Source organism: Hydractinia symbiolongicarpus, chromosome 5 (assembly GCF_029227915.1).
Source record: "Hydractinia symbiolongicarpus strain clone_291-10 chromosome 5, HSymV2.1, whole genome shotgun sequence".
Taxonomy (NCBI): domain Eukaryota; kingdom Metazoa; phylum Cnidaria; class Hydrozoa; order Anthoathecata; family Hydractiniidae; genus Hydractinia; species Hydractinia symbiolongicarpus.
In genome coordinates this window covers 34,047,525-34,065,228 of record NC_079879.1, presented here as the reverse complement: position 1 = coordinate 34,065,228, position 17,704 = coordinate 34,047,525, and the positions used below count along the sequence as shown (strand labels likewise).

Here is a 17,704-nt window from a genome sequence, read left to right as displayed (position 1 = left end):
CTAGAGCCTAAAAAATTATTTTTGCTTCTCAGCATACACGATTGACCACTTAAATAAGTTAGTATTTTTTGAAACACACAATTTATGTAATAAAAGTGTTTTGCGGTGTTTCATTGCCTATTTTTTGCTACATTTCTTGTTTTTTATTTAGTAAAAAGATATTATGAACACTTATTTTATGTTACAGTATAGTGCACTCTCAAATAAACCCATGTTAACAAAAAATTATAATAAGTACCTTTATAGGTTTTTATAATAGGTTTTTACCATAATTTAGTTTATGAAAATGTGCAGAGCTTGAATTAAAAAGTCAGCTGCCAAAAAAAACTGACTGTAAAGAAGAAAACAGTTTTGCAGCTGTGGTCCGGAAGCATTGTAGCCCACTTACTATTGATCCCTTATGATAATTGTGTTGCAATAACTATTTTAAAAATAGGTGATAAAACGATTGATGAAAAAATAGGATTTACAATTTTAATCTTTAGAGAATGATTTGCAAAGACAGCATTTTGATTTGCAAATTGCGAATTGCGACCTGCTAATTTGAAGCCTGCATTGTAATATTGTTTTCTAATCTCCTCTTTTGTATCTCACTTTCAAATAAATAAATAAGTGCCCTGAACCTGTGTTTCTGCGTTAAGATTTATCTCTGTTCTGTAAGAAAAATCTTTAATTTGATTTTAATTGTAACACATAATTTAGCATAACGTGATATATACAATTATGGTTGCTGTACCTGACTTTGATCGAATAACACAACTTTCAACAAGTCATCCCAAGTCGGATGTACACATCAGCTATGGAACAGCTGGATTTAGAACAAAGTAAGTATATATATTTACAGGGATTAAAATTATATGACCACAAAAAATAATTATATTGTTTAATTTCTGATCTTTTTAATTGTTCAAAATGTTAACTTTATAGGGCGTCAGTGTTAGATGCTGTTATGTTTCGCATGGGATTGTTAGCTTCTTTACGTTCCAAAGCAAAAGATGGAAGTAAGACACTGTTAGCATTTAATTTTTAGCAATTTGCTTGCTTTATATTTCTTTATATTAAGAAATGTGTGTAATTGTTTTATTATATTAATTTTTATTTCATATTTATCATATTCAACATGCTTACACCATTGAATTAATTGACTACTAGTTAAGGGCCCAATGATTAGGGAAACAAAAAATTATAGATATATATTTTGAGGACATCATCAAGGACCTGTCAACATGCAAATATTTCTTATTGTGTAGAGCTTCAACACTGATCAAAATAATGTATAGGGTCATATGCTTTCAACAAACCATTAAGGAGATATTGAGTTTTAAAGGGTTTATGTCATGGGTGGGTTGATCCAGTTTTGGAGACATGGTTAATTTAACAATGTCATTAACGTTAATCTGGTTGATTTTAATAATGTCAAAACAATATGCCTAATTTGTTAAGAGTGTATCTACTTTGCCTCACACAAACTTACCCTATGTGTTGTAAATTTTAGAAGCTATTGGTGTCATGGTTACAGCTTCACATAACCCAGTGCAAGTAATTATTCAACTTTAATATGTATGTTCTAGTATGTTTGGCCATTCCTCTGGATGTCTAAAAGGATTTCCCACAATTTAATCTTTCATCACAGCTAGTTGCTTATGAGGATTTTGCTTCAGCTACGTTGGACATGTTGGTTTTTAGAATTTTTATGTGACTACCATTTACCGATTTAGATTTCAAAATTTTTATACCTTTTGTTGTGTCTGCAGCTGCATGTAACGCAATAATTCAAAAACTTGGCAATACATATTGCTGTTAACAAAACATGTTGCAATATTTTGACATGGAATTATTGCTTACATAAAAATGCATTTACTTCAGGACAATGGTGTCAAACTAGTGGACCCTTATGGAGAAATGCTAGAGCAATCTTGGGAAAGTTATGCAACCAAACTAGCTCAAGCTGAGTAAGGTGTATTTTTGTGATTATTATGGTTGTTGCTATTCATCTCTGTAATACCTGTATGTATTTTACTTCAGAAATTCATTGGTGTCTACTTGCTTACAAGAAATTGTAAAAGAAGAAAATATTGAATTAAGCAATGAAGCATGTGTCATCCTTGCTAGAGACACAAGGTATATTTTAAATCACATTTTTTACATTAACTCTTAAAGCAGATGTGAAAACCTTAACATTGTAATGTTTGTTTAGACCAAGCAGTGAAAGTTTGTCGAAATCTGTGAAAGAAGGTGTTGAAGGCATGGGTGGAAAATGTCAAGATTTTGGTAATGCAACAATTTCTAACTTGTTTCCTTTTTTTTTTCACAGGAAGTGGTTCAGATTGTTAAGAACTTCTCTCCCTTATGCCCATATCTATTCATAATAATTTTTGCACTTGATTATATTTGCTTAAAATGCACATTAATTGTTTTTGGAATGATATATATTATATTTTTTAGGTTTGTTAACAACACCTCAACTTCATTACATCGTATGTTGCACAAATACAAACGGTGAATATGGTGAAGCTACCGAAGAAGGATACTACAAAAAATTATGTGCAGCTTATTTAAAAATACACAAGATGGTGATGATATAGTGATTTTAATGTCTTAATTTTTTCATTTTAATGTTTAAATGTCATGCATCAAGACTGATTTTAAAGAGCACATATATATTCTTGTTTACAGTACTTCTTGATTTTCTTATTTGCAAAACTGAAAAGTTTTCTATTTTCTAGCAATTTCACTAAAATGTTCTCATTTTTTATTTTATTTTACTTTGCAAGCCGTCTTATCCTAATTGTAATATATGTATTCATACATAATATACATGCAAGTGCATAGGATATGGTGACCACAGCAACTTTTAAATGTATCTAATGGAAAAAAATTGAGTATATTACAAAAAAACTTTTTAATTCGCTGCAAGACTATGACACCCCAAAAATTTAACACAAACTTTTAAATACGAGAGATTTGAAGTGAATATCAGGCTATAGAGTTTCTTTGTGCTGTTAAATATTTAATTAACAGGGCTTTCATTGCTCAGACACTTTTTCTCTAGCAGTCCTGTGTCCACCTGGCAACTTTAGATATGTTACTGTCAGTACACGATATTAAGTGTGCTGGAGTCATTATTTTCAATTTTTTGATTTTGTTTGCACATTTAAAAATTTATTTAATTACAATCTGGTTTAAGAAGGATTTTGTTTTTAAAATTTATATTTCATAAATGTTTAGATGGGCTTCAAAACATGTGCATCAGTCAAGGTCGATGGTGCGAATGGAGTAGGCGCTTTAAAAGCTGCTCAACTACAGAAGCACTTAGCTTCATCGTTGTCGCTACTCATTCATAATGATGGTACTTCTGGTGTACTTAATGAAGGTGTAAGTATGTACAATAGTTATGATATATCTTGCAAAGTACTGCTCTAATGTAGAAGATTATGATAAAGGTTTAATTTTTAAAAATGATATTATATTCGAACTGCGTTGTGTTACAGTGGCAGTCCTATTACCAAAAAAAATTGTTATTGTGTTTTTCTCAGCTGCACTTCGTGTTACAGTCAAATGTATTTATAGTTTACGTAGCCACATAACCATTCTTTTCTTCTCTTTAGTGTGGAGCTGATTTTGTAAAGACTAATCAAAAGCCTCCTGCAGGTAGCTATTCAATAAAAAGCAGGCTATTTACTACTTAATCAAAAAAGTTAGAAAAAGTAGTGAAAATTGTTCGCATATCGGTTCTGATTTTATGTGTTCGTTTAATCTTATAAGAGTTGCAGCAATCTGTAACATATTGTTAAACGTCTGAGCAATGTTTGCAGCTGTATTTGGTCAGGTACAGCAGAATGCCAAAATAATAGAATGTTGTGTATAACGGAATGTATGTGAGATTTTGAATTATTTCATATTTTTAATCTTTTATTTGTTGTCCAGGTTTACAGTTGGAGAAAGGTGACTGCTGTGTATCTTATGATGGAGATGCTGATCGGATTGTTTACTTCTATAAAGATGAGGGTATGTGCAACTGTGATTAGTACAGTCAAATGTCTTAACAAGCGTTCATTAGTGCGAACTTGAAAGAAAAGTATACAAATTTGGTAAAACTCTTTTAACTATCTAACTTTTCACCATTATAGATGGGACTTTTCATCTTTTGGACGGAGACAAAATTGCATGTCTGGTATGTTAATTTTTTTGTATGTTTTGGTTTTGTAAAATATACACAACATGGCGTCACTGCTGTTGTTATTTATAATTTTTATTTTGTGTTAGATTGCAGCGTATATTAAAGAAAAATTAGATATTATTGGAATTAAATTAACTAAAGGCTTAGGTAAGAAGAATCACATATTTTTTGCTTTGTTTTTTACATCTATTTGTGGATTTAGATATCATTCTTTACGAGTTAGCATATAAACTTCCTCAGCTTTTTTATGACTGCAGGTTCTCTTGTTCTAACAATCATATGATTCCAAACACTACATTATTGGACGTGTTGATGTGTGTTTTTTTTTCAGGTGTTGTGCAAACTGCATATGCTAATGGTAGCTCAACAAATTATTTATACAATAAAATGGTATGTATAGCCTATTTTCTACTCCATTTAATCGAATTATACACCTTACTACAATAAGTTCTATTTTCTGTGTATTTCCATTATCTTACAAGTTAATGAAATAGAAAGTTGCAATTCTTTGTTTTTGAAGGAAGCTATATTCTGATGATTGCAGACGTGAACATTTTGAAATACTCCCTATTTAAATACTAAAAGACAAACACTGTGTTGGTAAGCCACGAATTATAAGATAACGAATTATACTGTACCACCCGTTTTATAAGAGGGAGATATCCATCTTAGCAGATAATTGCCCCAGACAAATATTAAAGCTAATAGAGAGGATTTGAAAAAAGTGTACAAATGATATGAACATTTGCATTTATAAAACATGATCACCACGGTCCTGGAAATTCCTAAAAAATCCTGGAAAAAGTAACTTGTCCTGGAAAATCCTGGAATTTTGACAAAAAATTTAAGATGGTTATAAGGACAGACTTGATACAGAGGAAGTTGAATTTAGATCTAACACAGTCTAGATCAGATTGGAAGAGGGTCATTAATATACCCCGTCCAACCCATGCTAGCATGGAAAACGGACGTTAAGCCGAGAATGATGATGATGATGAGCATAATTTTTAATCTTTTAATCTCTTTTTAGGAAGCTTCCAGAACTTTCTTATTTAGCTTTACTTATTGAGAAAAAAAATTTGAATTTTAATTTTTAGGTTTTTTTTATAGTCTTAAAATTTCTCAGAAAATTAACATCTTAGCGTTCAAAGTTTGTTGACATTATGAAAGGTCCCAGAAAACAATCCACATGGTCAGAAGTTTCTTTACAAGACCAAAAAAACAGAAAAACTACTTAAGTGCAATATGCTCTATAGCTACATATTCTGAATAAATTTTGAATATGAATAAAGTGCTAATTCCTTAAAATTTAATACATGAAAACTAATCCTCCAGATGAAGAGTAAAATATTTTATTAAGTTTTACAGTGAAAGCACATTAGTGAGAAAACTTGCAAATTCATTATATGGAGAAACATCGTAGATTTTGGTGAGGTAAAGTTAGTCCAGTTATACACTTCGCTCCATGTAACCTCAAGAATAAATTGGCTATATTCCCAGAACGAAAAATTAGAATTTTTGTCATTGCTGCTTCAAGGTAACAAAACAAGAAAAGTACTTAACTTTCTTTTGAAATGTGGTCCTTTTGTTTTAAAGATCACTGATGATTTTGGTATTTATTTTTTAAATGTCATCCTCAAAATGTTACACACATGATCTTTCATGTTCTCCTTTAAGAGGCCCGCATAACAGGGAGCCAGAGAACCACTCTACCGGTCACAAGGGTAAAAGGGTTAATTAAAAACAAGGTTTGTAAAATGCTGCAACATATTTGTCCGTAAATATTTTTAGATTGCATTGCATGCATCTCAAAGAATTGCTTGTATTCCCAAAGGTTTTATAAGCCTTGTGACTTTACAAATTTGTCCTGAAATGTCCTGGAATTTACATTTTATTTTTTGTGGTCACCATGTAAAAGATCTACGAATCGGTTACCGTTGAACTTTGTTGATTAATATGTCGCTTCGTATTTAGAAAGTTCCAGTAGCGATCGCAAAAACTGGAGTTAAACATCTTCACCTTAAAGCTGTTGAATATGACATCGGAGTTTATTTTGAAGCGAATGGTCATGGAACGGTGAGAAGAAAATCTGTGTCGCGTTGATGGAGAAACTTGTCGACATGAAAGTTGAATCTCAAATCATCATTCTTTCCTTTTCAGATAATATACAGTAAAGACGCTGAAAGTGAAATAAGACAGCCGCCACAAAATTTAAGGTATGGGACAGGAATATTTTAATTAATTTTTAGTTTCATCACCTGAAATTTAATTTTAACGTTACATTTTTAATATGTTCAGTGACGAGCAAAAACAAGCAAGTGAAATTTTGAAAGCTTTCGTTGATCTCACTAACCAGGTAATATTTTCATTGAAAGCTTTCTGTTGATGTTTGTTTTTATCATACACGCAAAAGAAATCCAGGTTAAATATTTTAGACAGTTGGTGATGCAATATCAGATATGTTATTAGTAGAAGCCATTCTCAACGAAAAGCAAGTAAGACTTTTTCTCTTTCTTTTTATATCGTTGTTTTAATCTTATCTTTACTTTTTTGAATAATTTCTATGTTAATAAATTTTAGTGGACATGTAAAGATTGGGACAAGGAGTACACCGACATACCAAATAAACTGAACAAAGTTTTTGTAAGTTCGGCGTTGTATTTAGACAGTTTTGAGAGGTCATCGTTCACATTTTATTATAATTTAAACATATATTTGTTGTTTAGGTAAAAGATCGTCGCGTCATTAAAACGAACGAAGATGAAACGAAGGTTGTCGAACCGATAGAATTGCAAAATAGAATTGATGAGCTGACGAAGAATTTGCCACGTGCTCGCTCTTTTGTTCGGTGAGCAGACATAACATAACGCAGCATTTATTGTAATTTAAAAAAAAAGCCGTGTAATTGGTGTATTGCTGTATGTGGGGTCATAAAGTGTTAGAGAACCAGATCGTGTAAATTTATACTTACCACCTTTTCATTCTTTTTAAGTTTTATTTCATTGTTCAGCTGTTTATATTTCATATTTTTAGTCCTTCAGGAACCGAAGATGTTGTCCGAGTATATGCAGAATCTGAAAGTCAGGTGAGTAGGTTTGCTGAATATATAAGTCCGAGTTAAATCAGTGAAAAATCTACCGCCATCTCCGCCCGCACCAATAAGCACCCATGGTGGCAAAAATGATTTTGATAAACGCCCCATCAAGAAGGTTGAAGTAATACTAAACCGTGTGGTCACCCCCAATCCAGCCGATATTTACCACCCAGCCAAAATATTCACCCATCCACCTCCACCCAGCCAAGATGTTAAACCTCACACCCACCCAGCAAATATATTTTCCCCCTACCCCCACGTAGCCAAAAAAAACTTTGTAATAATCAAGTAGTAAACACTTCATAAACAATAAAGAATGATGTATATTTTGATTTTACTTATAAAAAATAATACTTTTAAGTCAATAAAAAACAAAACAGGAAGGCCTTAAATAGACAAAACCTAAAGAAACAAAATTATGAAAAGCATAAACCCACAAGCTTGTAAAAAAAACTCTACATTTGGGTTATTAACCTGGGTAATAAAATGATAAGCAAACTATTTTTAAAAAACGTGACAAGAAAAACAAAACGACAATTTTTCACGAGTTTTGAAAACAACTAATATATATACTATGAATTTAGTTGCGCTGAATGTGAGTCATATCAAAATCCTCGGATGACTAAATTCCTAATAAATGTTTGCTTCAGATACAGACTCTACTGTCACCTTATCAGCCACAATCTTTTCATAGTGAAAAGAACATCCAAATGGATATACTTTTGGTCCATAATTTATTCTTTTTTCCCTGTCTTTTTGTCGATCCAACTTGACTTTCTTAATGATCGTACAATTTATCATCTTGGGTGATTGGCTTACCACATTTCTCTTGACATTTGGATATCGATGTAAGCAAATTATAGCTTTCAAGTGCAGCTGGAATTCACTCTGCTTGTAATGTTTGCAATCAGCAATGTCAAACAGTCAGGTATTGCAAGCATAGATTCTGCTTCCGACTCAGCGGTCAAATCAGACAATCTATCAACATGGAAACTTGGTTACCAAGTATGTCTTAACTATGTCGATAACTGTCGATAACTTTTTTGGCTTTCGTTAAGTATCATCTGTAGTTGGTTGATACTCTCTAAATTTCTTAATGTTGCATTTCCGAAGACCAACGGTGCTAAAAATGATTCGGAACTTTAAATTTTGAATATTCCTGTGATAAAACGTAATTTTCGGGCCCCGTAAATGGCACGAATTTCATCATTTTTTCCCTTTCTAGGATATGGGTGAGGTTCTCGATGCACTTTGATATACTCTCTTTTATAAATCTTTTTGCGTAGTTTCAATATCGTTTTGTTAGAACAAACCATTACCTTCAGTTTCTTCTTTTACCTGCTGTATATAGTTGTTCTCAATTTGTTTTCTGGTAGTTCTTTCTAGCATCTTTAGTGTTATCATGACGATGCAAAAGCAAAAAATCTTCAAATTATTTTCAATCATCTGTAATTTGGATCAGTGCTTTCTTATCCATAAACAAAATGTTTTTTGGTAGGTTGGGGTGGATGGGTAAATATTTTGGCTGAGTGAGGGTGGGCACACGGTTTAGTACTACCCGTTTTCTTTGCACTAACAAGATCACCTTTAAAATGAAAACAAACTTGTTGGAAGGGTAGGAGATGATTTATTATGTGCGGCCGTGCACTAATGCAAAAAAGCGTACACGCAAGCATCTTCTGTAATGTTCAATATTTTGTAGTTGACTCCGGCTTTTCTTAGATTTGAATCTGTCAGCCCAGATAGGAAAAGTTTGATGTATTTAAAAAACCTTCAAAATGTGTCGTGTTGAAAATTCCAAACTAAGAAAATATTCTTTCTCTTCTTGTAGGCTTCAACTGCCACTTTGTCAACTCAAGTCAGTCAACTCGTATACGATATTTGTAATGGCGTGGGAGAGAGACCAACTTTATCCACTTGAATGGAGAAGAATTAACTTGTTATACACATTTTTAGTCTGTATAAGTAAATATTTTTTTAATTTAAATATGTTTTTACTATCTGAATAAATTAAAAGTATTTCAGGTGGAAATTAATGAAACTAAAATTTATTTTATGTTGTAAGTCGGAAACCGTAATAATTTTTTGTCGGGTGAAGGTTTTTATAGTATCTTCTTTACTCTTCGGTAGAATTAGAATCGATAGATGTGTTCGTAATGATAATTGACTGTATAATGACATAATTCAGTGATCCTCCCATACACGTTTGATTTGAGTGTCTCAGCTTGTATCTAAGGATGAGAGGATAGGCCAGCTATTTCCCTTTATTATCAGCATGAACTTGTGGAAAATATGATCGATATTTGTATTTTAATAGAAATTTGAAAGTGTTATTTTCTGTGAAAGAGATATCTTCATAAAAAAAAATTATCTGTGCGCACCGTTTGAAGATGTGGTGAAGCGATGGTGGATTTTATCTTCACTTGTCTTCAAGAAGCTGATGAAACGTTTCTTTGCCAGCACATGCTTGTCTTAGATTTTCTCAACACAAACTAAATAGTTAGATTGTGTATTAGAAACTACTGTAGCACACCAATACAATTACAATTTCTTCTCAATCAAGCTTTCCTTCGAGTTGAGGTACTGTTTCCATAGAAACAAAATATACAAATGTTTACGAGTGGAGTGTACGGATAACACGAAATCCATCTGATTGGCTGGCTATAAATAAGGTCTGGGTGTTCGCTAGGTCATCCGGAAATATGGCAAGAAATCAGGAAAAGATCAGAGAAACATGGTCAAAATTTGCTAGTCAGGAAAAAATTAGGAATTTTATAGGTTGCAAGGGTTTCCCGAAGTCATGTGACAACAAAATTCGACCTGTGGAGCGTTTGGTATAAATTTTTATCTGTCTTCGTACTTTTATCTCGTTCTCAGGCTTTTTGTCTCACATGGACGCTTTCTCTTCGCGTCTGTCAATAAGCGCAGTACGCATAAAATACAAAAGGTCCTGGCGACGAGATTGTACTTTAGTATTATGGTTATTCTTACATTTGTATGTAAGATACTGACGTGTACTTGTGTTGATGGAATAAATCAGTACGCATAAAAGAAAGTAAAGAAAAAGAAAGTATTTTCTAATGTTTTTAATCATTTTGTCGTTATTCTAACATTTGTATGTAAGATGCTGGTGTTAATGGATGGAATAAATTAGTGAAAAATTAAACCCTTAAATTGTGACGTCATAGATACACCACCACCTACGTCTAACTTCATTTTCATATGTAGCAACTGGTCTGTGGTTGAGAACAATATGCTTCGCCAATTATGTCGCATAAAATAAAACGATAAATCTCATCGTGTTACGCCAATTCAATATTGTAATTATTTTCCCGCCAAAATGGTAATGAACCAATGGGAAATGATTTTGAAAGAGAATTAGCAATTTATACCATGATTAGTCTCTTTTATTACCTCTTTTTAATTAAGCCTAATTTGCAACACATCTGTTTTCTCGATTATCAGTTCTGGCTGTCTTTGGTTATATGTAGTATTTTATCAGGTTATAAACACAACATGGCGGCAAGGAATGGAAACAAGTATAGGTTTTTCTATCTTCTTAATTTCGTGCATATTTTTTTTTATTTATTTATGCTTTTATATTCAAAACATAAGCACATTTTACTTGGCTCTTGCTGAGTTTAAAGAAAAAAATGGCGCTCATTGTTACGTAACGTACAGTTATAGCTTTTCACGTTCACATTTGATATAAAAATATTTGGATGACGTACGAACGTAACATCTTCTCCATCTTTTGAAGCACCCGTGCTAAAAGATTGAAGTTTCGTGAAGAACAACAAAATGTTAACATTGAATGTTTGTACAGACCTATCAAAAGAGCTGAGTGATGTGTACAATGAAGAGAAGAATGACAACGAATCTATTAGTTCATGAGAGAGCTCATTTCAAAAGTTTCTTTGTGATTTCGCTTGTGGTGAAAAAACACTGTTAAAAATGTCATCATGTACATCGTTTGTTTTTGTTTATGTCATATTCTCAAAATGTTTTCATAATGGCGTCATTAAAAAAGCGGCATTTATGTGTCGTGAACAACCCAGCTTTTTAATCATAATAGCATGTATCGAAATGAAATTAGGTATAACGACATTTGAATAAACATTGAAATTTTTTTTTGTCAGCTAAATAGTTTTTTGAAGTAAGACTACAGATTAAGAAAAAAAAAGATTTTTAAACACGAAATTATGCTATACTTTTGTTTTGTTTCACGTATTAAGTGTAAAAGTATTAAGAGAGGGAATACATCGAAAATAAGAAGCAGGTAATGAAAAAAAAACGAGGCAAAAGTCCTGGGGACCAGGTTAATAAGAACAGTTACCACGACTTCCGAGCTGTCAATTATTTCTCAATGAGGTAGAAAATAAAAAAATTAAATAGAAGAACATTGCGAGGTTGTATAAGCCTGCGAAATACATTTCCTATGTTATAATATCCTTTTTTGATTCCAACTTCGTACTTAGGCTATTTTTACTTTGGTAACAGGAATTCGGATATACCTGTCCATATTAACTACATGTTGTTAGATATTTTAGATACTTCCAGTACGGTAGGTGATGTAATTAAGAGACACAAATACTTACAATTTCTTTATAATTAACTGAATCGGTTGTAAAACAAATATGACATGTCCCCCGTTTCCTGTCTCATTAAATCGTAATATATAGCCAGTGGTTTCAAATTCAAAGTATTTCATTTGACAAGGAAAAGACTTTGTGTTGACAGAAAGAATTTGAAAATGTTTTGGAAGAAAAATAAGTTAATAAAAACAAAAGTAAGATTTAGTATAAATATATTTGTTTGTTTGTTTGTTTGTTTTGCAACAATATTGAGGGTTATTTTTTTTTATGAAAATTCCAGTGCAAATAAAGTTGGGATTTCAGAAGATGAATCTGGTTATCCATTTTAATCTCGAACTGAAAGGACGTACAATCAACTTTGAAATCAGTTTTTAATTGTGGTTTTTTGTTTTAATGGCTGTTCAGAGAATTTGAAAGTCTAAAAATTCGTCACACTTGCGAGAAAAACTTTAAAGCTAAAAAAATTAAAAATGTATCATTTTATATGATTTTTCAATGTAAGGTTGATTTAGAGTGAAAAAGTAAAATCGAGACAAAAACTTTCGCAAATTTTAAAACAAATTTTAAATATTCTTCAATTTTTTTAAATATTCTAAAAGGCTCTCCGGATTGTTTCATCGGGTGAAAATAGTTTTATTATCATTATTATGAAAATTGTGATTTTTGTTCCATATCTCATTATGTTTCATTCATAGCCTCATTTACTTAATAATGAAAGGATACTTGATATTATATAATATATTTAATTAAATTCTTATCTGCGAATTTCATAAGAGGGAAGAAGAACAAAAAGGCCAAGATTTATTCGGTAATTTTATAAAATTCACAAACTACAAATTATCTTTATTCCAGGAAAATAACGAGGCACTTGTCTATAACACAAAAGTATTAAAATAACGTTAAGTCAGGAAATTAAAAAACAATAAATTTGATAGACACGTGTATCTTTATTTTAAGAACGAGTGTATTGACAACCAGTTTCTCTTGTTTTCTTCAATACAACTACAACACTAGTCTTCTTTAAAACATGTATCAGAATGATACTAATTTTTTCTTCGTTCGTTTAACAGAAGAACAAAACATGCATGTAAATTTAAATTTTTTTATTATTTTATATTAACTAGTATAGAAGTTTTTTTACCGTCCTGGATATTTACGCTAATTATTACGAATTGTATAACTGGCGTTAATTTTGTGTCCCGTTTAATCTCCTGGAATAAGGCATGTTCTGACGTAGAATCAAGTGTACGCGCTATTTGTTTTATAAGCAACATAAGGCTTAAGTTTTTTTAAAAAATGTGACAACATGTAAGCAACAACTTGCCAGTCTAAGCGAGAGAAAAAAGGACAAACAACCGGGGATTATAACAAGACTTTTTCTTGTACTAAAGTCGTGAAAGTTTTATACAACAGCAAACGTGATTAAAGCGGAAGTTTGATTTTCGATAGGCGCACTAGCCTGATTTTGAATTTGGGTTTCCTAGGTAGATATTTAACAAGAACAACAATAATTGAGCCTGTGTGCAAAATATAAAACTTAAAGAAACGTTTAAGCCCCAGATAAAATGTTTCTTATAAGTTCATAATCTGATCGATTTAAATATATTTCAAGCCTGTATGATGGTGATCCAGGATTATTTTTATACAGACAAAATTTGTTTCCCACGCTACTAAATTCGAGGACTAGAAATGTTTCTCTTTATATCAGCCTTCTTTTGTCAACAGTCTTAATAAAGCAACCTCGTCTCCAGACCTTATAAAGTTTTTTTTGATGAAACCTCTTGTTAAAAATATTTTAAGTAGACCTGGGAAAGAGATTGTGGAAAATCTATGAAGAGAGTTGGCGCTAAAACTGTACATGAATATTGCACGGAAACTAAATGTTATTATATAAAATGTTTTAAGATTCGATTTTTGTGTGTTTTATGTGCTAATGGAATATAACATTCTCACTTTTAATTATCTCTTTGACAAAATAAAATGTAGTCAGTTGCGTAACGAGAAAAAAATTAATAACCACAAAGTTACGTTGCAAGAAATAGAATTCTCCACAAATTTAATGTTGGTGTAAAATCAACACGACAAAGATGTTTCTAATGTGCGTCAGCCTGGAAAAAGTTTTTGTTTATCTTTGTGTTTCAATGTAAAGTGATACACGAAATATATATTGTCAACATTACGACTTGCAAAACTTGGTTTGGGTAAGAAGATAAATGGACAGATAGCAGATATTTTTGTAGATGGAAGTCACGCTTGCTCACGATTTTTAATCAAGTGTGCAAGTCGAATTTTCATTTTTTTCAGACAGTTATTTTTTTGTTTTGTTCCAAAATTTTAACAATCAAACGATATCTTCCCATACCTTTTAAAACAAGACTATAATTTCAAATATCAGCTAAAGTCTGAAAAAAATGCATTATCTTCGTGTTTGTATTTGAACGTTATATTGAAATTTTTATTTGCTAAACGGTTTTTGTAAGAAGATGTCGAAGAGCATCAAGTTACTTCGTTGTTCTCTGCAAGTTTTTTATGATTGGCGAACAGAAGGTTAATGTTTTTGATAAATGAGAGCATTAAGAAGGTGATAGTGATTTTGTATCGACATCACCTTATCGATTTAAATTTTGTTCAAAAAAATTGTATGCGTTTTTATAAAATCAGTAAACAAAGTTGATTTCTGAAGGTGCGAATTTATAAAAGGAAAAACAAGCTTGTTGGATGAGCACGCGATCTTGTGTTATATTACAGTATCATTTTATTATTTGCGATAACAAATGTTATATTTATAAAGCAAAAAAATAAAGTGAAGAAAAAACATGTTAAATTTGTTTTGATAAGACGATACAAAAATATTTTTAAATCTGCTCACAAGGAACATGTAACCGAGATTAATCGTGTCGGGGAAAATGTTTTTATTCATTTTTATATTGGGATAATTTGTTGTTTCTAATTTCTGCATCTCTGTTTTTTAAAAATTATATATATGAAAAAGTGTTTTGCTTTTTGCAACACGAAATATACTTCTGCACGACAAACCAGGTAACATAGGCATTTTTGTCTCATTTAGCTTTTATTTTTATTTCAGTGCATTATGAACCTAGAAGGAAGTCACGGTGGCGGACAATTTGTAATCAACACCACAAAAACTGCTGAAACAGCAAATATTTACGAGAGTGACACTCTCAAAATTTGTCGTAAAAAGCCAAATCATTATGAAAAGATTTGCGTAAAACCTGTTGTTAAATCTACAGATAAGAAAAGCGACCACATTGGAAATCTGGGAGAGGAGACATGTTTTTTTGTTCTCGCAAGCCCACCAGGAACACCTGTTGCAACAACTTCAGGTATACCGTCATATGACAACAACTTGCAAAGTTGCTTTCCAAACAAATACTCTACGCCGTATCATTCATATGATACAATCGGACCAGATGTGTTCACACGCGTTCATATACCTAAAGAAACATCTCTTTCATCAGGTGTTGCATCAGGTGAGTCCAGCGACACATCGGTAGATATTCCAAATACTTGCAAAAGTGCTAAATCGCACCGAATCTTGGTTGACGATTGCGACCACGATTATTCAGGCAGTGCATCTCCCTTAGCAGGAACGAACGTGCAAGTTAATGTTCGTACAAAAGACTTTGAAAGCTTCGATGATTTCTGCAACGACTTCACGAAATCAAACAAACAATTTCGTACTCAATCGACACAAACAGATCATACAATATCATGCCCATGCCCTTGTTCTGGAGCAAGACAGAGGCATGATTACGGAAACCCGAAAACGCTTCGTCCAAATTTTTCAGTCAAGTCTCAACTGATTTTAAACTCGCCATTGGAAATGTCATCAAGACGAGATTCTGGTTACTCGTCACAAAGCTATACACCGGTGTCGCCTCGACATATGGATTTTAGTTTGTCGTCTATAAGTGAGAATGACAAAACCGCTAGTGAGAAATTCAATGCTGTTGACGTCATTGTTAATGGTAATAGCAAGCCGTTAAAACAACAATACGATGAAGCCAAAGAAAGTTACTTAGCAAGTATTAAAAAAACTCATGTTGATTTTGGTAAAGAACTTTTTTTGATAGAATTGAAAAAACTACTTTTACGAACGGAATTAAGTTCCTTATCTCCATGTGGCGCGAACGACAAAACGTGGCAACCTATTTCACCCAAAGTGAAACCATTACGCAGTGTGTTAAGAAATGGCGGCGTAAATGTTTTGGAAATACGCGATTCGAATGTTCTGAGAGCAAGAAAAAACAATTCACCGGTCAGCGGTAAAGAAGTTGTTGATATCATTTTACAGGTTCGGCAATGTTTACATATTGTTCAGAAATTAAAACAAGGACCAGAAAAAAATAAAATCAAAATATATCAAAAAGTTAAATTAAAATCATATCAGTCAACTCTAAACAAAGACCTTTCAAACAATTTGCAGACCAGAAAGAGACCAAGTCTGGACAAATTTCAGGACTTTCGGAAGGAAAAAAATTCTTTAACCGAAGCTGACACGAACTGTTTTCCATGTAATCGCAAGCAAAAGAGCAAACAAACTGTCCCGCACAACGCGCCCAGCCTGTTAAATACATCTGCTAAAAAAGGTGATATCAAAAAGATTTTAGAATTAATGCAAGCCAACCAGATGGACGTAAATCAGAAAGATTCGAACGGCTGGCCCGCTATACATCATGCTTTCAAAAACAAACACTATCGTACCGCTTTCCTGCTACTGGAAGCCGGTGCAAATATGAAAGAATATACTAATCAGAGAATAAAAGAATATAAAACAACCGTAGAAATTTTAAATAAAAATAAGGTATTGTTGAAATCCTAAGTTAAAAATAATTTATTTTCAACCATCATATGTCATACTATTTACATTAATATAAAATTCAAAAAAAAAAAAATTTTTTACGTTGTCATCCTCATTTTATTCCAGACGAATTTTTGCGAAAATAAGACATTGATAAAAGTAAAAGGTTTGTGAAAGATCTATCCGTGAAAAATTAGAAAATAGCTAACTCCTGCTTTTGGATTTTTTTTCTCGATTCGTTCTTAAAAAAAAATTGCGAAATTTTATACTTCCAATTTTTGTTAAATTACGGCTGCCGATTTTTTTCGAAAATGCTATAAAGACTATGGATTAAAAAAAAGCTATTCTTGTTTGTTGCCATGCTGTGATCTGAAGATATCTTATCGCCACTTTCTCCCGAGTAGTAGTACTTTGAAGCAAGCCTGCCTGCATTTTATATAGGGGTAAAATAGCCCTGGCGATAGTGTTAATCTAAACGCAAACTCAGATAACCAACGTGTCATAGATGGGTACCACAAAGAGACGCTTTAAAATTATTTTTCTCTGTCGTTATAAAACTAAAAGGTTCATTGTTTTGCCAGCTATATTTTCAAACTTGATAGTTTTACGAATTTTATAGTTTTTGATGCTGTCTGTGAAGCTTTTTACGTATGAATTTATCCGTGGAATTTCGCAGGGATTTAACAAATGGCCTACATTTTTTTTCATTTTGCTGATCAAGCACCTTAAAAGATTATCAAAAAATTAAGTTTGCTTTAGACGAAATATAAGTGTTTAGTAGTTGGAAAGGCAGTTGATTGTGGAAAATTTATAATGCAATCGGACCAAAAAAGTTCTAGAAATCGGCCTAAAGTAATGAAGTTCAAAAGAAGCAAAATAAACGCGTAAATATAAGAAACTGCAACGGTCTTCATTTCTCTCTGTCAGAAATATTTTAATTTTTTAGGGGTTTTTCACGTAAAATAGCGCATAAATGGCAGACGCTGTGTAAGAAGTTTACCAACAAAGTTGAG

General features: G+C 32.1%; 2 protein-coding genes across 6 annotated transcripts; both read left to right on the top strand.

Moving 5' to 3' along the window:
• The first annotated feature begins 702 nt into the window (after nucleotides 1–702).
• LOC130646217 (phosphoacetylglucosamine mutase-like) lies at nucleotides 703–9,635 on the top strand. Of its 2 annotated transcripts, none has more exons than XM_057452383.1 (21): nucleotides 703–824; nucleotides 928–1,001; nucleotides 1,496–1,539; nucleotides 1,867–1,952; nucleotides 2,026–2,121; nucleotides 2,198–2,271; nucleotides 2,446–2,573; nucleotides 3,229–3,375; nucleotides 3,609–3,651; nucleotides 3,928–4,008; nucleotides 4,131–4,174; nucleotides 4,267–4,327; nucleotides 4,512–4,570; nucleotides 6,155–6,256; nucleotides 6,341–6,396; nucleotides 6,479–6,536; nucleotides 6,616–6,675; nucleotides 6,761–6,823; nucleotides 6,907–7,028; nucleotides 7,222–7,265; nucleotides 9,106–9,635. In XM_057452383.1, exons 1-20 carry the CDS (start codon nucleotides 724–726, stop codon nucleotides 7,256–7,258), a joined length of 1,536 nt encoding a protein of 511 aa, XP_057308366.1. In that variant the 5' UTR covers nucleotides 703–723; the 3' UTR covers nucleotides 7,259–7,265; nucleotides 9,106–9,635. The 2 variants fall into 2 exon arrangements, with proteins under 2 accessions (XP_057308366.1, XP_057308365.1); XM_057452382.1 differs by having other exon boundaries at nucleotides 7,214–7,265; nucleotides 9,106–9,632.
• Nucleotides 9,636–10,709: 1,074 nt separating this feature from the next.
• Nucleotides 10,710–16,932, top strand: LOC130646215 (uncharacterized). Of its 4 annotated transcripts, none has more exons than XM_057452379.1 (2): nucleotides 10,710–10,813; nucleotides 14,955–16,931. In XM_057452379.1, exon 2 carries the CDS (start codon nucleotides 14,961–14,963, stop codon nucleotides 16,710–16,712), a length of 1,752 nt encoding a protein of 583 aa, XP_057308362.1. In that variant the 5' UTR covers nucleotides 10,710–10,813; nucleotides 14,955–14,960; the 3' UTR covers nucleotides 16,713–16,931. The 4 variants fall into 4 exon arrangements, with proteins under 4 accessions (XP_057308362.1, XP_057308363.1, XP_057308359.1 ...); XM_057452380.1 differs by having other exon boundaries at nucleotides 10,764–10,819; XM_057452376.1 differs by lacking the exon at nucleotides 10,710–10,813 and adding an exon at nucleotides 11,999–12,063 and having other exon boundaries at nucleotides 14,955–16,932.
• The last annotated feature ends 772 nt before the right edge of the window (nucleotides 16,933–17,704 follow it).